This window comes from Heterodontus francisci, chromosome 7 (genome assembly GCF_036365525.1).
Source record: "Heterodontus francisci isolate sHetFra1 chromosome 7, sHetFra1.hap1, whole genome shotgun sequence".
Taxonomy (NCBI): domain Eukaryota; kingdom Metazoa; phylum Chordata; class Chondrichthyes; order Heterodontiformes; family Heterodontidae; genus Heterodontus; species Heterodontus francisci.
Genome location: NC_090377.1, coordinates 91697825 through 91722665, shown reverse-complemented (window position 1 = coordinate 91722665; position 24841 = coordinate 91697825). Strand labels below are relative to the sequence as shown.

General features: G+C 43.4%; 1 protein-coding gene and 1 long non-coding RNA gene across 4 annotated transcripts in view; one reads left to right on the top strand and one right to left on the bottom strand.

The window, feature by feature from the left end:
- The window catches only part of LOC137372149 (glutaminase kidney isoform, mitochondrial-like), a 119024-nt gene extending 96537 nt beyond the window's left edge, over nt 1–22487 (bottom strand). For 2 of the 3 annotated variants that reach the window (XM_068035649.1, XM_068035650.1), the window contains exons 1-3: nt 22037–22486; nt 2132–2231; nt 389–510 (exon numbers count right to left, since the gene is read on the bottom strand). In XM_068035649.1, coding sequence (XP_067891750.1) covers nt 389–510; nt 2132–2231; nt 22037–22326 — 512 coding nt within the window. In that variant the 5' untranslated portion in view covers nt 22327–22486. Of the gene's footprint in view, nt 1–388; nt 511–2131; nt 2232–22036 lie in introns of all 3 variants that reach the window. The other variant, XM_068035651.1, reaches the window with a different exon arrangement.
- Nucleotides 22488–22498: 11 nt separating this feature from the next.
- Nucleotides 22499–24841, top strand: part of LOC137372150 (uncharacterized) — a 46152-nt gene continuing 43809 nt past the window's right edge. The window contains exon 1 of the long non-coding RNA XR_010975396.1: nt 22499–22608. This is a non-coding gene — a long non-coding RNA (uncharacterized lncRNA). The remainder of the gene's footprint in view (nt 22609–24841) is intronic.

Sequence of the window (24841 nt, the reverse complement as noted above, 5' to 3'; positions counted from 1 at the left end):
ATGGACTGCAGCGGTTCAAGAAGGCAGCTCACAACCACCTTCTCATGGGCAATTAGGGATGGGTAATAAATGCTGGCCTGGCCAGTGACGCCCACATCCCATGAATAAAAAAAAGTCAATGTCGGGTGGTTCATCAATTATTAAAATTATTTCCCTTAACAATTCTTCTTTCATCAAAAACATCACCATGCCTTTCAAAGATCCTCTGCTAAATTTGGGGGATCAGTGCTCGTTCACTCATTCTCTCCTTTTTCATACCCTTTCCCTCCCACTGCTTACTTTCAAATCTATTAAAATAAGAAAGTGTGGCCCAAAGAAAACAGCACAAAAATGAAGCACCAACTGGCTTTACAAATTGATGAAATACTAGAGGTTTTACAAACACTACTTTTTGAAAAGTTCTTTGTCCAGCAGAACACCATCAGAAGCAGCCTGCACATTTGTTCTAAGCATATCCATGCATTCCTTCAGTCGAGGATCAGATGTGCGTAGTCCTGTGGATTTCAGAACCTGTTTGAAAATGCAAAGGTATTATTAAAACACATTTTTATTCTTGCACGCATCAAGTTTTACTAAAATGAAGTGAGATATGGGAAGTCTAGATGGCACATCACGTTACCATACTTTCTTGTCACTTGAAATGAGGGTTCAAAACCAGCGCAGACTGGCAGGAAACCTACTTCTCTTTGCCCTACATGAAATCATTTGGACAATATCAATTCTGCTTCCAGTGGACATGGATTTACAGCACAAAACTATCCATATTTTAGCACAATGAGAAGTCAATATGAAAATGAAGGCGTCCACAGAAGGTTTTGGGGGCAGAAATTAAACTGGTGCAAAAAAAGGGATATTCCTTTAAAGAATGTGTCAGCTGTGGCACAGGGAGAGCACATTCATCCCTAAGCCAGAAGGCATGGGTTCAAGTTCCATTCCAGAGTCTAAGCACAAAATCTAGGCTGACACTGAAAATGTACACAGTAAATTTTACAAATCATTCTTAATTTTGTATACAAAAGACAAGTTTCCCCACCTTAAACAGGCAATCACCGCCTCTTATTCAGAGTACATAGCTAGGTCATATAGTACAGGAAAGTTCCTTCAGCATGTACTGAGTTAGCAAAGCACATCTAGATTGGAGGTGGAAACGATACTGCTGGTCTGCCACTGCTAGCTTTTCGAAGAAGGGAGACAGGTGGTCTTTGGGAAGCCAAAATTCCTACTCCCGATTACTATTCAACACACCCTGGTGAAAGTATACATGTGAATACTGGTGAAGATGGCAAGGCAGAGGCTTACAGAGGGAATTCCAGAGCATGGGGCCTTAACTCATTAAGACACAATCATTGATACCGAGGTCAAGGGAGAGGGAAAGCACAGGAATCTAGTCAGAAATGGAGAGTTTGGCGGGGAGGTAGGGTAGGGTTTGTACGACTTGAGGTGGTTACAGGGATATTCAGGACAAAATCCATGAAGCGATTTAAACACCGAGGAGTGTTTTAAATCTGAATCAGTGTAGGTCAATTAGGACGAGAGTGATGGGTGATTGGAACTTGGTGCAGAGTCAGACACAGCAAAGTTCTGTGAAGTTTACACAATGGAGGATTGGATGGAAATTGTCCAGGAGAGCACTAAAATAGTTAAGTTCGAAATTGACAACTGCATGAAAGAAGATTTTCAACAACAAAGGGCTGAAGTTGTGGTAAAGGCAGTTGCGTTAGAGGTCAAAATAGGTGATCTTGGTCACAGAAAGGATGTAGGATCTGAAGCTCAGCTTGTGGTTGATAGGACACCAAAAACTAGGCAATCTTAGCTGGTTGTTCCAGCAGTACATTCAGAGGCGTTTGGAAGTCCAAAAAGGCAGACTGCAACAGGTTGAACTTTCACTGAAAATAGAACATCTTAGGATTCCCCATTTAGAGTGTGGAGGGCAAAAAAAAAAAGAAAAAGTTCTACTTTTCCCATCCTAAAACACTGCTTTGCTTGAGGGGTGAGATTGGTTGATTGGTTATTAAGCTTCCCTTTTAATTAGCTCATTACAGCAAGCTCACCATTCTACATCTCTGATTTTACTCCATTCTTTTAACTATCTGATTGGCCAGATGTTACTTCAATTGCCAGTACAACTTACAGTGATGAACTTATGTATTGGAATCCTCTCCTGCCCTTCAGCAATTGTGTAAAAAAGTAAATCTTCCAGACTGGGCAGAAGACCTGCTTTTTGTCTTTTCCTAGAAGAAAAAGCATACAATACTTTGACAAATTGCAGGAAGCTTACATAAAATTAAACCTTTAACATTTATCCACTTTTAAAAATGACCTATCATAACTTAGCTTTGATGCTTACTTACAAGTCGGAACATCACAGCCCAGATGCAATGTACTGACCAACACATTTCCCAGAATGATGCAGTTTTACTTCAATTAAAAAGTCACAAACATTTCAGCCATGAAACTATGACGTGCGAATTACCCCGATTTTGCAGTCAGCAGCGAATTAACGGCACTCACGCTGGCCATTGACAGTGGAGAAAGCTGCCCATAACAATCCCTGTGATGTGGATGCCACCTTTCCCAACGTTAATTTCATTCTGGCATCAGCTATAGGGAAGGTCCAGCATCCACAATGATGTCATCAAGCAGCAAAACAGCTGGTCACATTGAAGTAAAATGCTCTGAACACCCTTCACTTTTTAATCGTATTACAGAAAGCAAAAACAAGATTGAGATATACACAAGATAAAGATAGAAACTGAAAAGCTTCAAAACATTCTTTAATATCTATGCAATTATCATAATACAAACATACGAATTAGGAGCAGGAGGCGGCCACTCAGCCCCTCGAGCCTACTCTGCCATTCAACAGGACCATGGCTGATCTGACTATAACCTCCACTCCACATTCCCACCTACCCACAATAACCTTTCCCTCCCTTGCTCATCAGGAATCTATCTCTGCCTTAAAAATATTCAAAGACACTCTTCCTCAAAAGGCAGTGGAAGCAGAGTTCCAAAGACTCACGACCCTCAGAGAAAAAATCTCTCATCTCTGTCTCAAATGGGCGACCCCTTATTTTTAAACAGTGACTCCTAGTACTAGATTCTCCCAGAAGAGGAAACATCCTTTCCACATTCAGCCCGTCAAGACCCCTCAGAATCTTAGCAGGTCTGGCAGCATATGTGGAGAGAGAAAAACAGAGTTAACGTTTCAGGTCTGCAACCTTTCATCAGAAGTGGCAAAGTTTAGAAATCTAATAGGTTTTAAGCAAGTAAAGCAGGAGTGGGGAAAGAGAACAAAGGGAAAGGTGTGTGGTAGGACAGAGGGCCAGAGAAATTAACAAGGAGGTCATGGGGCAAAGGCAGAGAAAGTGTGCTAATAGTGTGGTGTAAGACAAAGCATTAGTGCAAAGTCTTAATGACAGAATAATGAACAGGCCTAGCCAAAAGCACAAACATGAAAAACCCAGTTAAAGACAAGTCCATGGTTTTTAAAAAAAAAGAGGCCAGTTAAGCACTGAAATTACTGAACTCAATGTTCAGTCCGGAAGGCTGCAGAGTGCTTAATCGGTAAATGAGGTGCTGTTCCGTGAGCTTGCGTTGATGTTCGCTGGAACACTGCAGCAGGCCAAGGACAGACATGTGGGAATGAGCGCAGGGGGCGATAAAATGGCAAGCAACCGGAAGCTCGGGGTCATGCTTGCCGACTGATCGGAGGTGTTCCGCAAAGCAGTCACCCAATCTGCATTTCATCTCCCCAATATAGAGGGGACCGCATTGTGAGCAGCGAATACAGTATCCTAAATTGAAAGAGGTACAAATAAATTTCTGCTTCACCTGAAAGGAGAACAGGCAGGCATTACACATCCTACGATTGCATGGGAAGGGGATGATGTGTTTGGGTTAATGGAAGAGTGGGCCAGGGCGTTGCAGAGGGAACAATCCCTTCAGAATGCTGGCAGGGGAGGGGAGGGAGAGATGCGTTTGGAGGTGGCGTCACGCTGGAGGTGACAGAAATGGCGGAGGATGATCCTTTGAATAAGGCAGCTGGTGGAGTGGAAAGTGAGGACAGGGGAAACCCTGTCACGGTTCTGGGAGGGAGGGGAAGGGGTGAGGGCAGAAGTGCGGGAAATGGCTCAGACATGGTTGAGGGTCCCGTCAACCACAGTGGGTGATGGATCCTTGTTGAGGAAAAAGGAAGGCACATCAGAAGCACAACTCTTACCGGTTCATTGATGACTGTTTCTGTGCAGTTTCCTGCTCCGGCCCCGAACTGGAAAACTTTATTAACTTTGCTTCTAATTTCCATCCTTCCTCACCTTCACATGGTCCATCTCTGACACTTCCCTTCCTCAACTTCTCTGTCTCCATCTCTGGGGATAGGCTGTCTACTAATACTCATTATAAGCCCTCCGACTCCCACAGCTACCTCAAACTGCTCTTCTTCACACCCTGCCACCTGTAAGGACTCCATTCCATTCTCCCAGTTTCTCTGCCTCCGACGCATCTGCTCTGATGGAACCTTCCATGACAACGCTTCTGATATGTCTTCCATTTTCCTCAACCGAGGATTCCCCCGCACTGTGGTTGACAGGGCCCTCAATCGTGTCCGGCCCATTTCCCGCACTTCTACCCTCACCCCTTCCCCCCCAGAACCGCGACAGGGTTCCCCTTGCCCTTACTTTCCACCCCACCAGCCTCCACATTCAAAGGATCATCCTCTGCCATTTCCGCCACCCCCAGTGTGATGTCACTACCAAAAGCATCTTGCCCTCCCCGGTCAGCATTCCAAAGGGATCGCTCCCTCCACAACACCCTGGTCCACTCCTCCATTACCCCATCAGCTCGTCCGCTTCCCAGTGCACTTTCCCCTGTGATCACAGGTGGTGTAATACCCCTGCCCATTTACCTCATTGTTATCCCAGGCCCCAAACACTCCTTTCGGGTGAAGCAGCGTTTTGCTTGTACTTCTTACAATGTAGTATACTATATTCGCTGCTCACAATTGGTCTCCCCAGTGTAGAGGAGACCACAACGCAGATTCGGTGAGCGCTTTGCAGAACACCTCTGCTCAGTGCAAAAGCATGACCCCGAGCTTCCGGTTGCTTGCCATTTCAACATACCACCTGCTCTCATTCCCACGTCTCTAACCTGGGATTGCTGCAGTGTTCCAGGGAACATCAACGCAAGCTCGAGGAACAGCACCTCATTTACTGATTAGACGCACTACAGCCTGCCGGACTGAACATCAAGTTCAATCATTTCAGAGCATCACGGGGTGGCACAGTGGCTAGCACCGCAGCCTCATAGCTCCAGCGACCTGGGTTCAGTTCTGGGTATTGCCTGTGCGGAGTGTGCAAGTTCTCCCTGTGACCGTGTGGGTTTCCGGTGCTCCGGTTTTCTCACACAGCCAAAGACTTGCAGGTTGATAGGTAAAATTGGCCATTGTAAATTGCCCCTAGTGTAGGTAGGTGGTAGGAGAATTGTGGGGATGTAGTAGGGAATATGGGATTAAATGTAGGATTAGTATAAATGGGTGGTTGTTGGTCAGCACAGACTCGGTGGGCCAAAGGGCCCATTTTAGTGCTGTATCTCTGACGGGGCCCCCCTTTTTATTTTTACTTTTAGTTATTTTTTCTTTTTTGTTTATTTTATTTTAAGTTTGTTTAGTTTGTTTCTATTGTGCCTACCCAGTTTTTTTGCATGTTTGTGCTTGGGGCCAGGGCTTTACATTTTTCTGTCAATTAACACACTCCCTGTATCAATGCTCTGTCTTTCACCACACCATTAACATACCATTTGCCTTTGCTCCAAGGCCTTCTGGTCAGTTATTCTCTGTGACCTTGTCCGATCAACACCTTCTCTTTTGTTATCTCTTGCCCCACCCCTGCTTTACTTGCTTAAAACCGGTTACATTTCTAATATTTCCCAGTTCTGATGAAGGGTCACTGACCTGAAACGTTAACTCTGCTTCTCTCGTCACAGATGCTGCCAGACCCAGAGTATTTCCAGCATTTCTTGTTTTTATTTCAGATTTCCAGCATCTGCAGTATTTTGTTTTTATCAGAAGCACCATTGTGGAAGGTTGCATCATCTGAACAGATGTGTCAGAGATGCAGAAATTGGGAGAATGGAATGGAGTCCTTACAGGAAGGTGTGAGCAAGTGTATTTGAGGTAGCTGTGGGAGTCGGTGGGCTTATAATGAATATTAGTGGACAGTCTCTCCCCAGAGATGGTGACAGAGAATTCAAGGAAGGAAAGGGAAGTGTCGGAGATGGACCATGTAAAGGCGAGAACACATTGGAAACTGGAACTCTGCTTCTCTCTGCAAAGGTGCTGCCAGACCTGCTGAGTACTTCCAGCACTTTGTTTTTATTTCAGATTTCCAGCATCCGCTATATTTTGCATTTATTCCCTCAGGATCTTGTATGTTTCAATCAAGTCATCTCTTACTCTTCTAAATTCCAGCGGACACAAGCCGAGCCTGTCCAACCTTTCCCCCTAAGACAACCCACTCATTCCAGGCATTAGTCCAGTAAACCTTCTCTGAACTGCTTCCAACACTTAAATAAGGAAGCCAATACTGATTTCAGTACTCCAGAGGTGGTCTCACCAATGCCTTGTATAACCTCCCTACTTTTGTATTCAATTCTCCTCGTAATAAGTGATAAGCTTTCCTAATTGCTTGCTGTACCTGCATACTAACCTTTTGCGATTCATGCACTAGGACAGCCAGATCCCTCTGCATCTCAGAGCTCTGCAATCTCTCACCATTTAGATAATATGCTTCTTTTTTTATTCTTCCTGCCAACATGGACCATTTCACATTTTCCCCCATTACACTCCATTGCCAAATCTTTGCCCACTCGCTTAACCTATCTATATCCATTTGTAACCTCATGTCTTCTTCCCAACTTACTTTCCTACTTATCTTTGTGTCATCAGCAAATTTAGTAACCATACCTTTAGTCCCTTCAACCAAGTCATTTACATAAATTGTAAAAAGTTGAGGCCCCAGCACTGATCCCTTGGCACACCACTCGTTACATCTTGCTAGCCAGAAAATAACCCATTTATGCCTACTGTTTCCTGTTAGCGAGCCAATCTTCTATCCATGCCAATATGTTACCCCCTACACCATGAGCTTTTATTTTCCACAATAACCTTTGATGTGGCACCTTATCAAATTCTGGAAATCTAAGTACAGTATAGCCCCCAGTTCCTCTTTATCCACAGCACATGTTAATTCTTCAAAGAACTCCAATAAATTGGTTAAACATGATTTCCCTTTCACAAAAGCATGTTGACTCTGCCTGATTACCTTGAATTTTTCTAAGTGCTCTGCTATGACGTCTTTAATAATAGCTTCTAACATTTCCCTATGACAGATGTTAAGCTAACTGGCCTGTCATTTCCTGCTTTCTGTCTCCCTCCCTTTTTGAATAAAGGCGTTACATTGGCTATTTTCCAATCCAATGGAACCTTCCCCGAATCTAGGAAATTTTGGAAAATTAAAACCAACGCATCAACTATCTCACTAGCCAATTCTTTTAAGACCCTAGGATGAAGTCCATCAGGACTCGGGGTCATGTCAGCCTGCAGCTCCAACAATTTGTTCAGTACCACTTCCCTGGTGATTGTAATTTTCTTGAGCTCCCCTGCTCCCTTCCATTTCCTGATTTACAGCTATTTCTGGGATGTTACTTGTATCCTCTATAATGAAGCAATGGAGCAATTTGACTTCCACAAATATAAAATTCATTTTGCAGGGTCATTCAGCAGTAATTTTGACATAATACATAGTTAAAAACCCAAATACATCTGATATTACAATGTGTAACTTTTTCAAGGGTTCAGATAGCAAGACTAATAGCATAAAAGTGAAAGAAAATCACTTGATTTGATGTGAACTAAGATTTCCACCTGCAAGGACTTCAACAGTGCACCACACGGAGGAGCAGAGAATCAGTGACAGCAACTTCTAGGATGCCACATTTGACTGCGCATAGACAGATGCCAGAGGCTACCAGTTTCACAGAGGACGGCGGCGAATGCTGACAGTTTTGCCATTATAACTGCAAAATCTGGTTCCACACTACCACTCCTCAAAACAGTGTGCATATTGCAAGCTGAATGTAGAGATTCAAGTTTGGTGAGTGGCGGGTTCGGTGAAGGAGGGAGGAGGTGCTCCATTTTCCTACTTTTTTAACCTTCCAGTATTTGGTTCCTGCTTCAGTGCAGTGGAAGGAGTAACTGTTTAGTGAGTAACTGGTAAACTATTCTACTTATAATAGTCTGTAAAGTTAAGGTATGGCAGGGCACTCTGCCGAGTGGAATGTACAGCCTGTGGTATGTGGGAAGTCACGGACACACCATGTGTCCTAGACAAACACAACTGCAGGAAGTGTCACCGGCTGCAGAAGCTTGAGCTCCAGGTTTCGTAACTCAATCGGTGGCTGGAGTGACCGTTGTGCATCCGCGAGGCCGAGGACGATGTGGATAGCACGTTTAGGGAGGTGGTCACACCACAGGTTAGGAGCATGCAGGCAGATAGGGAATGGGTGACTGCCAGACAGTCTAAGAGAACCAAGGCAGGACGTGTAGGGGTCCCCTGATATGATCTCATTCGCTAATCGGTTTTCCATTTTGGATACTGGCGAGGGTGATGGTTCCCAGAGGAGTGCAGTCAGAGCCAGGTTTGTGGCACCACAGGTGGCTCAGCTGCACAGGAGGAGAGGAAGAGCAGTAGTGATAGGGGATTTGTTAGTTAGGGGGACAGACAAGCATTTCTGCAGCAGTAAATGTGACTCCAGGATGGTGTGTTACCTCCCTGGTGCCAGGCTCAAGGATGTCACAGAGAGGCTGCAGGACATTCTACTGAGGGAGGGTGAGCAGCCAGAGGTCATGGTCCACATTGGTACCAATGATATTGCTAAGAAGGGGAATGAGGTCCTTAAAGCAGATTTTAAAAACTAGGAAGGAGATTAAAAAGCAGATCCTCCAAAGCAGTAATCTCAGGATTACTCCCAGTTCCACATGCAACTGAGCACAGGAATAGGAGAACTGAGCGATTGAACACGTGGCTGGACAACTGGTGTAGGAGGGAGGGCATCAGATTTCTGAGACATTGGGGCAGGTTCTGGGACAGGTGGGACCTGTACAAGATGGATGGGGTGCATCTTAGCAGGACTGGGACGAATATCCTAGCAGGGAGATTTGCTAGCGCTTTTGTCAGGGGGATAGGAACCTGAGAGGGAACTCAGATTGGAGGGAAGCAAAACTGGTAACTTGTCAGGGATGTGGGAACCAGGAGCAAGTATTAGAGAGGAATACCAAGAGGCACAGAATACTGGGGGAGATAGACAGCACAAGAATAGGGAATAGTATGCTATTGGGTGGAGTCAGAGTAAGGAAGAAAGTAATAAAGTCTGAATCTGGGTTAATGTGCATGTATGTGAATGCAGAGTGTGGTTGAAAAGATTGGTGAGGTACAGGCGCACATTGCCATGTGGAAATATGATGTGTTTATAACAGAGACGTGGCTCAAAGAAGTGCAGGACTGGGTGTTCAATATTCCTGGATACAAGGTGTTCAGGAAAGATAGGAAAGGGAAAAAAGGGGGAGGGTGGCAGTATTTATTGAGAGCATTGCAGTGCTGGAGAAAAAGGATGTCCCTGAGAGGTCGAGGACAGAATCAATTTGGCTAGAGCTAAGGAACAATAAAGGTGCAATTACATTTCTCAGTGTCGTCTATAAGCCACCAACTAGTGGGAAGGACGCAGAGGAACAAATTTGCAAGGAAATTACAGAGAGGTGTAAAAATTATATGGTTGTTATAATGGGGGACTTTAATTATCCAAACATAGACTGGGATAGTAGTAGTGTAAAGGGCAGTGAGAGGCAAGAGTTCCCAGAGCGTGTTCAGGAAAATTTTCTACAATAGTATGTTGCTAGTCCAACGAGAAAGGAGGCACTGCTCGACCTGGTTCTTGGGAATGAGGTGGGCCAAGTGGATCAAGTACCAATAGGAGAACATTTAGCAGATAGCGATCAATGTATCATAAGGTTTAGGCTGACTATGGAAAAAGACAAAGAGCAATCCAGGTTAAGAATAATTAACTGGGGGAAAGGCCAACTTCAATGAGGTAAGAACAGAGCTGGGGCGAATAAATTGGAGTCAAAAAGCTGGCTGGAAAACCAGTACATGAACAAAGAGGAGATAGTTTGGGCACAGTCAAGGTATGTTCCCTCGAAGGGGAAAAGTAGTGCAAACAAATCCAGAGCTTCCTGGATGGCAATACAGGTAGAGATTAAGATAAAAGAAGAAAAAGTGTGCTTATAACAGATGCCAAGAAGAAAATACTATTGAGAACCAGGCTGAATATAGAAGGTCCAGGCGAGGAAGTGAAAAAGCAAATAAAAGCAAAGAGAGAGCATGAAGAGACTGGCAGCTAGTTCTTTTTTTTCTCTCTTTTGGGCCTCCTTATCTCGAGAGACAATGGATACGCGCCTGGAGGCGGTCAGTGGTTTGTGAAGCAGCGCCTGGAATGGCTATAAAGGCCAATTCTAGAGTGACAGGCTCTTCCACAGGTGTTGCAGAGAAATTTGTTTGTTGGGGCTGTTGCACAGTTGGCTCTCCCCTTGCGCCTCTGCCTTTTTTCCTGCCAACTACTAAGTCTCTTCGACTCGCCACATTTTAGCCCCGCCTTTATGGCTGCCCGCCAGCTCTGGCGAACGCTGGCAACTGACTCCCATGACTTGTGATCAATGTCACAGGATTTCATGTCGCGTTTGCAGACGTCTTTAAAGCGGAGACATGGACGGCCGGTGGGCCTGATGCCAGTGGCGAGCTCACTGTACAATGTGTCTTTGGGGATCCTGCCATCTTCCATGCAGCTCACATGGCCAAGCCATCTCAAGCGCCGCTGACTCAGTAGTGAGACAAGCTGGGGATGTTGGCCGCCTCGAGGACTTCTGTGTTGGAGATACGGTCCTGCCACCTGATGCCAAGTATTCTTCGGAGGCAGCGAAGATGGAATGAATTGAGACGTCGCTCTTGGCTGACATATGTTGTCCAGGCCTATAGGCATATAAATAGTAAAAAAAGGTGGTAAAAGGAGGAATAGGGCCGATTAGGGACCAGAAAGGGGATTTACACATGGAGGCAGAGGGCATAGCTGAGGTATTAAAAGAATACTTTACATCTGTCTTCACCAAGGAAGAAGATGCAAACCAGGCAATGTTGAAAGAGGAGGTAGGTCAGACGAGAAGGGTTTAAAATTGATAAAGAAGTATTAGATAGGCTGTCTGTACTTAAAGTGGATAAAGCACTCGGGCCAGATGAGATGCATCTGAGGATAAGAGGGAACGGAGTGGTGGAAATCGCAGAGGCACTGGCCATAATTTTTCAGTCTTCCTTAGACTCGGGGGTGGTGCCAGAGGACTGGAGAATTACAAACGTTACACTCTTTTCAAAAGGCCAGTCAGTTTAACTTCAGTGGTGGGAAAACTTTGAGAAAAAAAATAATTTGGGACAACAATAGTCACATGGACAAATGCGAGTTAATTAAGGAAAGCCAACATGGATTTCTTAAAGGAAAATCAAGTTCAACTAACTTGCTGGAGTTTTTTTGAGATAACAGAGGGTTGATGAGAACAATGAAGTTGATGTGGTGTACATTGACCTTTAAAAGGCATTTGATTCAGTGCAACATAACAGACTTGAGAGCAAACCTGTAGCTCATGGAATAAAAAGGGACAGTAGCAACACGGATACGAAATTGGTTGAGTGACAGGAAACAAAGAGTACTGGTTAATGGATGTTTTTCGGGCTGAAGGAAGGTTTGTAGAGGAGTTCCCCAGGGAACAGCATTGGGGCCATCGCTTTTCCTGCTGTATATTAATAACCGAGACCTTGGTTTACAGGGCACAATTTCAAAGTTTGCAGATGATACGAAACTTGGAAGCATTGTGAACTGTGAGGAGGTTAGTGTAGAACTTCAAAAGGACGGACAAGTCGGTGGAATGGGCAGACAGGTGGCAGATGACGTTCAATGCAGAGAAATGTGATTCATTTTACTAGTAAGAACATGGAAAGACAATACAGAATAAAGGGTACATTTCTAAAGTGGAAGCAGGAGCAGAGGGACCTAGGTGTATACGTCATTGAAGGTGACAGGACAGGTTGAGAGCGGTTAATAAAGTATACAGTTTCCTGGGAATTATTAATAGGGGCATAGAGTGCAAGAGCAAGGAAGTTATGTTGAACTTGTATAAGACATATACAAGTTCAGCCTCAGCTGGAGTACTGTGTCCAGTTCTAGGCACTGCACTTTTAGAAAGATGCGAGGGCATTGGAGAGAGTGCAGAAAAGATTCATGAGAATGGTTCCAGGATGAGGAACTGCAGTTATGAAGATACACTGGAGAAGTTTAGGACTGTTTTCCTTGAAGAGAAGGTCGAGAGGAGATTTAATAGAAGTGTTCAAAATCATGAGGGGTCTGGACAGAGTACATAGGGAGAAACTGTTACCACTCTTGAAAGGAACAAGAATGAGAGGGCACAGATTAAAGTAATTGGTAAAAGAAGCTAAAAAGTGACATGAGGAAAATCTTTTTCACACAGCGAGATGTTACGGTCTGAAATGCACTGCCTGAGAGTGTGGCAGAGGCAGATTTAATTGAAGCATTCAAAAGGTAAATAGACTTTATATGAAAAGGAAGAATGTGCTGGGTTACAGGAAGAGGACATGGGAATGGCACTAAGTGAATTGCTCAAAGAGCTGGTGCAGACACGATTGTGTCATGCTTGACCCCCACCAGCCAAGAATGAGGGGCATTCATTTTGTCATGAACACTGATTTTAAACTGTTACTGGAGTGAGGGGAGGACTTGTTGAACAGATCAGCCCTGGCTGGAAAAGACATTTGCACATTAGCAGACGGTGTTGGGAAGGACAAAGCCATTCCCTGACATTCAACCCACAATGGACTTTTGATCACCAGAAGCTGAAGGTGGGGGAGCTCGCATTCCAGGTTGACTGCTAAAATGGCCAAATACACAAACGAACATGGTCTAACCAACTAGTCACATGACTAACCTGCTGGGCAACCTGAGTTTTTTGAATTTGTACAAACTGTTTGGGCAGAAAGACTGTTTGCTCCTGGACTTAGAAGATCTCTCCTGTTTTCCTGCTCCCATCTCTTTCTCACAAGCCTCTGAATCCACATGAACCCCAAGAGAGAAGAGTCTCCTACAGCGAACAAGGTTTAAACAAGAGTACTGGGCCCCAATGAAAGCCAAGATCTACCTACAATCAAGGACTCTACAGTGAGCTCGAAGAACCATAACAACTACTCTTCAGATACTGCCTCAAACCTTTCCACTTTATTTCTTCTGCTCTGTTCTGTCTCTATCTGCTCACGTGTATCGCGTGTGCATGCTAGCGTGGGTGCGTCGTTTATCCGTAGGCATCAACCGAACTAGAGTTTAAGTTTAATAAATTTCTACTTTTCTTCTTTTAGACCCAAGAAAGCCGGTTTGTGCTGGTTTCTTTGCCTTATAATTGGAAAGCGGTGAACAAGGATTCACCAAGGGGGAGCTAAAAAGACTGTTTAAAATTAAACCCTATTACAGTAAGACCAGGTGAAGGCTGAAAGGGAACCCTAAACCTCTTTCCCACCTGGTCGTAATAATGGACTGAATGGCGTCCTTCTGCACTGTAATGATTCTGTGATCACAAAGCTAAATAAACACAGGAAACATGACTAATTTATTCTGGTATCTAGCATTCCAATCTCTTAATATTGAAATGAAGTGAGAATTGCATCAATGTGAAATAGCACTGATCACCTCTTAACTACTTACTGCCACTATGAATAACGAAGCTAGAATCCTCCCCTTTTAAGATCACATTCTTGAGTAGGGTGTTTTCCATTACCGTAAATGCCAATCAAGTAAAAACTCTACTTTTGTGCAATCATCCAAGATTATCTTTATTATTGCATTGCTTATGTTAGATCAGTAAGACTTTGGTTATGGTTTAGTGTGATGAAAACAATACACTTCCATTTCATCAAATATAATTGTACTGGTGTGCTGCAACAGCAGAATTCAGATGAAAGAACCAGTCTACTGGAAAAAGTCTTCACTCAGTAACCTGAGTCATACTCTCATACAACAAAAAGATAAAATCAGATCTTTAATCGTAGATGGGGGAAGGATTTGAATAACTGTCCCAAAAATAGAAGGTTTTCATTTAACTAAGGCTATAAAAATGACAATGCTGGGCTTTGATATCAGGCAGAGGGGGTGATTTGGCAATGCAGAGAACATTCTTACACACGTATGTCGCACTTCCATGAATAATCTCGCCATATAAAAGAGCGCATTTGATTACATTTATGGTCAATCTGTTGAAGGTGTAGTTTTTTTTTTACAGCAGAGACCAAGACGACATTAATTTGCTTCTATAACAAATATCTCTGCAACAGTATTTAGTGGTGTATTACAGCAGAATTCAAGTGAAATATTTAAATTGAGTACAATTATTCAGAACCTCTCCCAAACTCGATTAGTATATTCCTTCCAGACGTTCCTATTAATATGAACTATCTGAATACTGAGCAAAATATAAACAAAAGATTGGCAAAAATATATTAAAACATACTTTTTTTTTGAAAGTTTGTGCTTGACCCTATTTTTCAGGTGTTTTTGTTTTAAAAACAGGATAAAAGTCCAGTTAATTTCACCGCCCTGGAAAGATTTCCTGTAGGGTTTCATTCTTAGTAATTCACCAGTGATGCACCATGGGTTTAGAATGTTGCAGCATGAAAATAGGCCATTCAATCTCTCAAACTGCCACTATATTTTTCTCCACACAACTACCTGATCTAATCAAATTCTCCAGCACCCCACAGTCTTTAATAATTCAAGAAACTATCTAATTTTTTTTTAATAAGAACTTGGTCTAATAACTTATGGTAGAGGAAGTCTTAAAATTGCATTTGGAAAATCATAGTATGATCACAAAAAGTCAACATGGTTTTACAGAAGGGAAATGGTGTTGGACAAATTTATTAAGAATTCTTTGAGGATGTAACTAAAGTAGATAAAGGGGAACCATTACGCGTAGTATTCTTGGATTTCCAAAAGGCTTTCGATAAGGTGCCACACAAAAGGTTAACATGCAAGATAAGGGCTTACTTAGTTGGGGTAATACATTAACATGGCCAGAGGATTGGTTAACGGACAGGGAGCAAAGAGTAGGGTTAAATGGGCATTTTCAAGCAGGCAGGCTGTGACTGGTGGAGTGCCACAAGGTTCACTGCTGGAGCCTCAGCTATATACAATCTATATTGAGGATTCAGATGAAGAGACAGTGAGTAATGTATCCATGTTTGCTCACAATCCAAAGCTAGATGGGAATGCAAGCTGTGAGGAGGACACAGCGGCTGCAAAGAGATAGAGAGCGGCTAAGTGAGTGGGCAACAAGGTAGCAGATGGAGTAAAATGTAGGGAAGCGTGAGGTGGTTATTCACTTTGGTAGTAAGAATAGAAAAGCAGAATTTTTTTTTTTTTAAAAAGGTGTGAAGCTTGTAAATATTGATAATCAGTGATACTTGGGTGTACTCGTACAAAGAACACAAAGTTAGCATGCAGGTACAGCAAGCGAGTAGGATGGGAATTCTTTCTTTTCATGGGATGTGGGCGTCACTGGCAAGGCAGCATTTGTTGCTCATCCCTAGTTGCCCTTGAAAACTGAATAGCTTGCTTGGCCATTTCAGAAGGCAGTTAAGAGTCAACCATATTGCTGTGCTATCATGTTGGCTTTTATTGTAAGGGGATTGGAGTATAAGAATAAAGAAGTCTTGCTACAATTGTACAGGGCTTTGGCAAGACCACATCTGACTATGCTTCAAAAGTAATTAATTGACTATAAGGCACTTTAGGACAGCCTGAAGTTGTAAAAGGTGCAATATAAATGCAAGTGGCTGTTTTCTTCAGTGTTTGAATGTTTCCCTGTGTAGTTCTGGCCAAAGCATACAGTACTCCATGTAATCTAATCAAAGCCATGTACAACTTGAGCACATCATTCAGAATTCTATTTACTTTGTTGGTTTGCTGGTCTGCAGTTATTGAGTATGTTGAGAGTCGAGTTAACCAAGATCTACTTCAATTTCATCCTTAGCTATTTTACCATTCCTACAGTGAACATCAATTTCAAATTCCTGATGGGCAATACATTATGGTCGATATCAAATTTCATCCAAAAACACAGGAATTTTGTTTAATTCTGCTTCCCAAAGTGCCTCCTCAATCAACCGCCCCTCTCAGTTTACTATAAACTTGACCAGTCTGCATTGAGTTTTTTTACTCCAAGTCAGTGATACTAACTTCTATTGGTGGATTTCACTGACTGCTCTTACTGGATTCATTGTTTTCATACGCCTCTCATTTATTTACCCACTTTCCAGGAAATTAACCCATACATTCCCAATCTCTTCAGTGGTGGTTTGTTGCTGTTTTACAAATATAACATTTGAGCTTATCAAATAAATGGGACAAAAATCTACATGTTGAAAATGTGCCACATTCAAGGTACGATAGACGCAGGCATGAGAGATATGTTGTCAGCACAAGACAGTTTGTCAAATCAAATTTAAAGATTTGTATTTGGCATTAATTTAACCATGACAAATGTTTTCAGGTTAACTTAACTCGCATTGATATTATGATTTACCATCACATATATTTAAGTACTTTGTGATGAAAGGTCATCCACCTGAATTGTTGACTGATTCTCCACAGATGTTGCCAGGCCTGAGTATTTCCAACATTTTCTGTTTTTATTTAAGTACTTGTTGGATTGCAATTATAGTTTAAGTAAAATTACACAAATCTAAGAATCAGTTATAGCATGTAAAACTGTTTTGTTAAATAATTTTAAAAACCTTGACAGATTTAATTTAGCTGCAGAAATACAGCATGTGTTTGCAAATGTGAAATAATCAGTGGTTAGCACCGCAGCCTCACAGCTCCAGGGACCCGGGTTCAATTCTGGGTACTGCCTGTGAGGAGTTTGCAAGTTCTCCCTGTGACTGCGTGGGTTTTCGCCGGGTGCTCCGGTTTCCTCCCACAGCCAAAGACTTGCAGGTTGATAGGTAAATTGGCCATTGTAAATTGCCCCTAGTATAGGTAGGGGAATTGAGGGAAGGTGGGGATGGGGTAGGAATATGGGATTAGTGTAGGATTCGTATAATGGGTGGCTGATGGTCGGCACAGACTCGGTGGGCCGAAGGGCCTGTTTCAGTGCTGTACAAATAAATAAACAAACAAGAAGTTGGTTATGAATGGAAATTAATGGTGTGTTATGTCAAGGAGGTAATGATGATTTACAGTCGGTGTTTGGATTGGGAGGGACGAAGCTGAGGGTTTTTGGCTGTTGGAAGGTAAACAGAAAAACTGTGCTTGAAATTTTAAGGATAATATTCATGTTAAGCTGTTGTAAAAACAGCAAAACCTGCTGGAGTCTGAGAACAGCAAATAACACCAGTAATGTTGTTTGTCACCAAGACAGACTATCCGATCAGCTGCCTGGGTCACTTCCCTCCCCCAGCCCACCGAGCCAAACTGCCTCTAAGGCTCCCCTGCCTTAGCCCCTAAAGTTGTTTACTTCTCCAGCTTCTAACTCCACTAATGCCCTCTTGGAGCTCATCTTGTCCATCAGATCCACCTCCTGCTCTTGACCCGATTCCCACTAAACTGCTTGCCACCCAACTTCTGTTCTTGACTCCCAAGTTAGCTAACAGTTCTCGCTCCTCAGATTCTGTCCCCCTCTCCTTCAAATCTGCCGTCATCTCCCCTCTGCTTAAAAAAAGTAACCTTAAACCCCTCCGTCCTTGCAAACTACTACCCAATCTCCAACCTTCCTTTCCTCTCCAAAGCCCTTGAACGTGTTGTCACCTCCCAAAGTCGTGCTCATCATTCCTAGAAATCCATGTTTAAATCCCTCCAATCAGCTTCCGCCCCTGCTGAAGTATCAAAACAACTCTTTGCAAAGTCGTAAATGACATTTTATTTGACTGCGACAAAGGCAAACTATCCCTTCTTGTCCTTCTCGACCTGTCGGCAGCCTCTGCCTCCCAACTATTCTGTCACTGGAAATAATTTCTCCTTGCTTGCGCTATCAAAATTGTCCATGAATTTAAACAATTCGATCAAATCTCCTGTTAACCTTCTTTGCTGAGAACAACCCCCGCTTACATACGAATTAGGTGCAAGAGTAGGCTACTGAGCCCCTCGAGCCTACTCCAATCAATAAGATCATGGCTGATCTGATAGTAACCTCAACACCACAATCCCACCTACCCCCAATAACCTTTCACCCCCTTGCTTATTAAGAATCTATTTATCTCTGCCTTAAAAACATTCAAAGACACTGCTTACACCGCCTTTTGAGGGAGAATTCCAAAGACTCACGACCTTGAGAATAAATTCTCATCTCTGTCTTCAATGGGCACGACCCTTTATTTTTATTTTTTTTAAACAGTGACCCCTAGTTCTAGATTCTCCCACAAGAGGAAACATCCTTTCCACATCCACCCTGACAGGACCCCTCAGGATCTATTATGTTTCAATCAAGTCGCCTCTTACTCTTCTAAACTCCAGCAGATACAAGCCTAGCCTGTCCAATCTTTCCCCATAAGACAATCCGCCCATTTCAGGTATTAGTCTAGTAAACCTTCTCTGAACTGCTTCCAATGCATTTACATTCTTCCTTAAATAAGGAGACCAATACTGTACACAGTACTCCAGATGTGGTCTCACCAATGCCCTGTATAGCTGAAGCATAGCCTCCCTACTTTTGTATTCAATTCTCCTCGTAATAAGTGATAACATTCTATTAGCTTTCCTAATTACTTGCTGTACCTGCATACTAACCTTTTACAATTCATGCACGAGGACAGCCAGATCCCTCTGCATCTCTGAGCTCTGCAATCTCTCACCATTTAGATAATATGCTTCTTTTTTTATTCTTCCTGCCAAAGTGGACGATTTCACACCTTTCCCCCATTACACTCCATTTGCCAGATCTTTGCCCACTTACTTAAACTATCTATATTAGTTTGCAGCCTACGTATCTTTGTGTCATCAGCAAATTTAGCAACCATACCTTCGGTCCCTTCATCCAAGTAATTTATATAAATTGCAAAAAGTTGAGGCCCAGCACTGATCACTGTGGCACACCACTCGTTACATCTCGCCAACCAGAAAATGACCCATTTTTCTCTGTTTCCTGTTAGAAAGAACAAAGAACAGGACAGCACAGGAACAGGTCATTTGGCCCTCCAAACCTGCGCTGATCTTGATGCCTGCCGAAACTAACACCTTCTGCACTTCCAGGGCCCATATCCCTCTATTCCCTTCCTATTCATATATTTGTCAAGATGTCTCATAAATGTCGCTATCGTACCTGCTTCCACCACCTCCCCTGGCAGCAAGTTCCAGGCACTCACCACCCTCTGTGTAAAAAAACTTGCCTCGCACATCCCCTCTAAACTTTGCCCCTCGCACCTTAAACCTATGTCCCCTAGTAACTGACTCTTACACCCTGGGAAAAAGCTTCTGACTTTCCACTCTGTCCATGCCGCTCATAACTTTGTAAACCTCTATCATGTCGCCCCTCCACCTCCGTCCTTCCAGTGAAAACAATCCGAGTTTTTCCAACCTCTCCTCATAGCTAATGCCCTCCAGACCAGGCAACATCCTGGTAAACATCCTCTGTACCCTCTCCAAAGCCTCCACGTCCTTCTGGTAGTGTGCCAACCAGAATTGCACGCAATATTATAAGTGTGGCCTAACTAAGGTTCTGTACAGCTGCAGCATGACTTGCCAATTTTTATACTCTATGCCCCGACCGATGAAGGCAAGCATGCCGTATGCCTTCTCGACTACCTTATCCACCTGCGTTGCCACTTTCAGTGACCGGTGGACCTGTACGCCCAGATCTCTCTGCCTGTCAATACTCCTAAGGGTTCTGCCACTTACTGTATACCTCCCACCTGCATTAGAACTTCCAAAATGCATTACCTCACATTTGTCCGGATTAAACTCCATCTGCCATTTCTCCGCCCAAGTCTCCAACCGATCTATATCCTGCTGTATCCTCTGACAATCCTCATCATTATCCGCAACTCCAAAAACCTTTGTGTCGTCCGCAAACTTACTAATCAGACCAGCTACATTTTCCTCCAAATCATTTATATATACTACAAAACAAAGGTCCCAGCACAGATCCCTGCGGAACACCACTAGTCATATCCCTCCATTCAGAAAAGCACCCTTCCACTGCTACCCTCTGTCTTCTGTGACAGAGCCAGTTCTGTATCCATCTTGCCAGCTCACCTCTGATCCCGTGTGACTTCACCTTTTGCACCAGTCTGCCATGCGGGACCTTGTCAAAGGCTTTACTAAAGTCCATATAGACAACATCCACCACCCTTCCTTCATCAATCATCTTTGTCACTTCCTCAAAAAACTCAATCAAATTAGTAAGACACGACCGCCCCTTCACAAAACCATGCTGTCTCTCGCTAATAAGTTCATTTGTTTCCAAATGGGAGTTAATCCTGCCCCAAGAATCCTCTCTCAGTTTCCCTACCACTGACGTAAGGCTCACCGGCCTATAATTTCCTGGATTATCCTTGCCACCCTTCTTAAACAAAGGAACAACAATGGCTATTCTCCAGTCCTCTGGGACCTCACCTGTAGCCAATGAGGATGCAAAGATTTCTGTCAAGGCCCCAGCAATTTCTTCCCTTGCCTCCCTCTGTATTCTAGGGTAGATCCCATCAGACCCTGGGGACTTATCTACCTTAATGCTTTGCAGGACACCCAACACCTCCTCCTTAGCTAGCCAATCTTCTATCTACGCCAAAATGTTATCCCCACACCATGAGCTTTTATTTTCCACAATAACCTTTGATGTGGCACCTTATCAAATGCATCTGGAAATCTAAGTACAGTGCATCCACCGGTTCCCCTTTATCCACAGCACACATTAATTCTTCAAAGAACTCCAATAAATTGATTAAACATGATTTCCCTTTCACAAAACCATGTTGACTCTGCCTGACTACCTTGAATTTTTCTAAATGCCCTGCTATAACATCCTGAATAGCTTCTAACATTTTCCCTATGACATGCTAAGCTGTAGTTTCCTACTTTCTGTCTCCTTCCCTTTTTGAATAAAAGAGTTACATTGGCTATTTTCCAATATAATGGAACCTTCCTTGAATGTAGGGAATTTTGTAAAATTAAAACCAACGTATCAACTATCTCACTAGCCAATTCTTTTAAGACCCTAGGATGAAGTCCATAAGGACCCGGGGTCTTGTCAGCCCGCAGCTCCAACAATTTGTTCAGTACCACGTCCCTGGTGATTGTAATTTTCTTGTGTTCCTCCCTCCCTTCCATTTCCTGATTTACAGCTATTTTTGGGATGTTACTTGTTTCCTCAGCTTCTCTAGTCTCTCCACATAACTGAAATTCCTCATTCTGACTGAATCAGTGAAGGGAGAGGGCAAAGAGATGACTACATATGAAATGTCAGTCAGAGGCTCCCTAATACATATTGAAGGAAGCTCAATAAGTACCATCAGTAAAAATGTACAATTCAATGATAAAACATATCAATGAGTTGCGATGTCTTAGGAGCGCTATGAAATGTACTAAGGTAATAATGTAGAAAATCTACATACAAGGCAATTAGCTGCAGGTATTATAGAAAATACACATTAGACATGCCGTCTGTTACATTAAAATTAACATTCCGTGACAAATGCAAAAACTAGGCAGTTTTATAAGCACTTGATATGTAATTACTGGATTAAATATACTACCAGGATTACAGGAATTTAACCAACAGGAGATTACCAGAATGTGCTACCGCTCTACTTTGTACTGCAATGATTCAGTTTCATTGCACACCCCCGCCCCTCCCCCATTCCTCACTTCTCATATACGCGTTAATACATACTTATCCAGTGCAGAGTTATTGGTCAGGCCTGGTGGTTTGGCTGCGCTCCCCTCAGCCAGCGCTCCCTCGGATTTGCTACTACTGCAGTAGTAAGCGGCTCGAAGCTGCTGCCGGTGACCTTGGTGCTGGTGGCGGTGTAGCAGCAGCTGCTGGAAAGGAAACGGCAGCCGCGGCTCCCACCTCCCAGCGATGCCATCAGTAATGAAAGTGCGGTAAAGGCTGCCCAGGGGCCTCAGCCCGGTCTCCAGCAGCTCCCGCAGGATGAGTGCAGAAGTTCCCACACGTAACATAACGACAGCTTTTCCACAGCCTAAAATAAAGGGAGAGTGACGCCGCCGGTCGGTGGCCGCAAGACAGAGTGGCAAAGCACGCAGACACAGTCTAACTGCCCTCACGCGCAACCACCTCAAAATGCGCGAGCCGACTCAGAACTTCAGTCATCAACTGATTCCGCCCTGCCTTCATCACGCCCCTCAAATCCGGCCTTCTGATTGGTCATAGTGCCATGTCAATCAAATCCTGCGCTGCAGCATGCTCCGTGCGACGAGATGGTGAGTCATTGCTGGTAAAAGGTAAGATAAAATGTGGCACAGTCGCTTCTGGGGTATTTGTACAAGACTTTCCTTTCACCTTTTATTTTAAAAGAGACGGGTATATGTATTATATTTCTTCGTACAATTTCAGTTGTATATGACGTTACCATGGCCACGTGGTCACATTGGCACAGGGAGCTGGAGGAGGATTGGACATAACACATTCTGGGCTGATCAGGGTGGGGAAAGGACGATCCTATACATTCCCAATCACATGAAAACCTTCTTACAGTCACGTGGGCAATAGTTCTACTTCCACCATGGAAGGCCCATGACCAAGCTGTTGGTTTGCATGCAAATAACCCCCTATAGTGATAATAAAAGCAAAATACTGCAGATGCTGGAAACCTGAAACAAAAACAAGAAATGCTGGAATCACTCAGCAGGTCTGGCAGCATCTGTGGAAAGAGAAGCAGAGTTAACGTTTCGGGTCAGTGACCCTTCTTCGGAACCTATAGTGATAATGTTAGTACGAACAGAAAATGCTAAAAACATTGAGCAGCTTTGACAGCATTTATGGTGGAGGAAGGTTAGGCTTAATGTTTTGGGTCAATGACCATTCATCAGAACCCTGTGATGACAAGTAGAAAAGGGAAGTAGAGTAAGCAGAAAAAGAAGGAAAACATGATATTAATCCATTCCATTGACCTGAAACGTTAACCCTTTGTCCAGAGATGCTGAGCGTTTCCAGCATTTCTTATTTATTAGCAATGTTGTGTTTATGCTGCACTAAAGGGTGCAAATTTATTTCTTTATTCTTAGTAAAATAAACCAACTTTTTCACTGCTTGCTCACATTATGAAGTTGGGGATGATTGGCCTGTACACAATATATGAAAATGCATACATAGTTTGTTCCTTACCAGCCTTCCAATGCCTTTGTAGTTATTAATGGTCAGACATAGCTTATGGCAGGCAGCCATAAAGAGGGGCTAAAGTGTGGCGAGTCGAAGAGACTTAGTAGTTGGCAGGAAAAAAGACAGAGGCGCAAGGGGAGAGCCAACTGTGTAACAGCCCCGACAAACAAATTTCTCTGCAGCACCTGTGGAAGAGCCTGTCACTCTAGAATTGGCCTTTATAGCCACTCCAGACGCTGCTTCACAAACCACTGACCACCTCCAGGCGCTTACCCATTGTCTCTCGAGATAAGGAGGCCAAAGAGAAAAAAGAAATAGCTGAAAATGTACTCACATCTTTTCAATCCTTAAAATTTGAGTGGTGGTACAGTAGGCCAGCAGAGCTCTTTTACCTTGGAGCTTGCCTTTTTTTTGCTGAGACGTCACTAGCTTTTTTATAACCACCATTCTTCTCCGCTTTTGATTGGACCAATAAGGTGCCCCAATGTCATCAACCCAGATTAAAAAATCTAACAAAAGTTCCCCCTTTCAAAGAGGTGCAACTAATAGAAAACTAAATTCTGAAAAACAAAGGGAACTTATCAAATTAAATAAGAATGTTTCTGCCTGGTTCCACAATGCACTCCAGGCACTGCGGTGCCCATCGGCCGCAGAAAGCCTCAAGCAGACACCGTTTGCTTCTTCTCCAGGGCCACCCAGGCGTGGACAAGACCACAGAATAGAGACAGGCAGCAAGCCAGCCAGTCTCATTTGGTTCTTATTTTTCATTTTTTTAACATCTCCAGAGTTGACTTTCTTTATTGACCTGAAACGTTAACTCTGTTTTTCTTTCTCCACAGATGCTGCCTAACCTGCTGAGTATTTTCAGCATTTTGGGGGAAGGGGTTTGGGGGGTGGGGGGTGGGTAGACTGATGTTGTGAAATTATGAAAATATTTTTTCGTCCCTGGTTCTGCCAGATCAGCCCATTACCCGTGCTGAGTTATCTTGCCTTCCTGCTACGTTAGGAAGTCTTGTCACTGCTCCCTCTCGCGCTAATACATAAATCTAAGTTGTTATTCCTTTTGCTTTGGATGGCCTTTAGTGCCCCTATTTTGTACTCAAAAGTAAATCTTATCTGTTGGAAAAGTGTGGTACTATTTGTGCTTGATAAATAATTAGGTTGCTATATTGTAGTCCTTGAAGGCTGCTCAACTATCTGTCACTGTGTTTACAGTATTGATTTTCAGAGGGCAGTTGGATTAATTTGTTATAATGTATTTTATTATACTATTTATTTCCTTTCCTAATTTAATTGAGGTACAATATTTAGCTAAAATGCTATAAGGCAAACCCCCCCCCCCCCCCCAACCAAGAC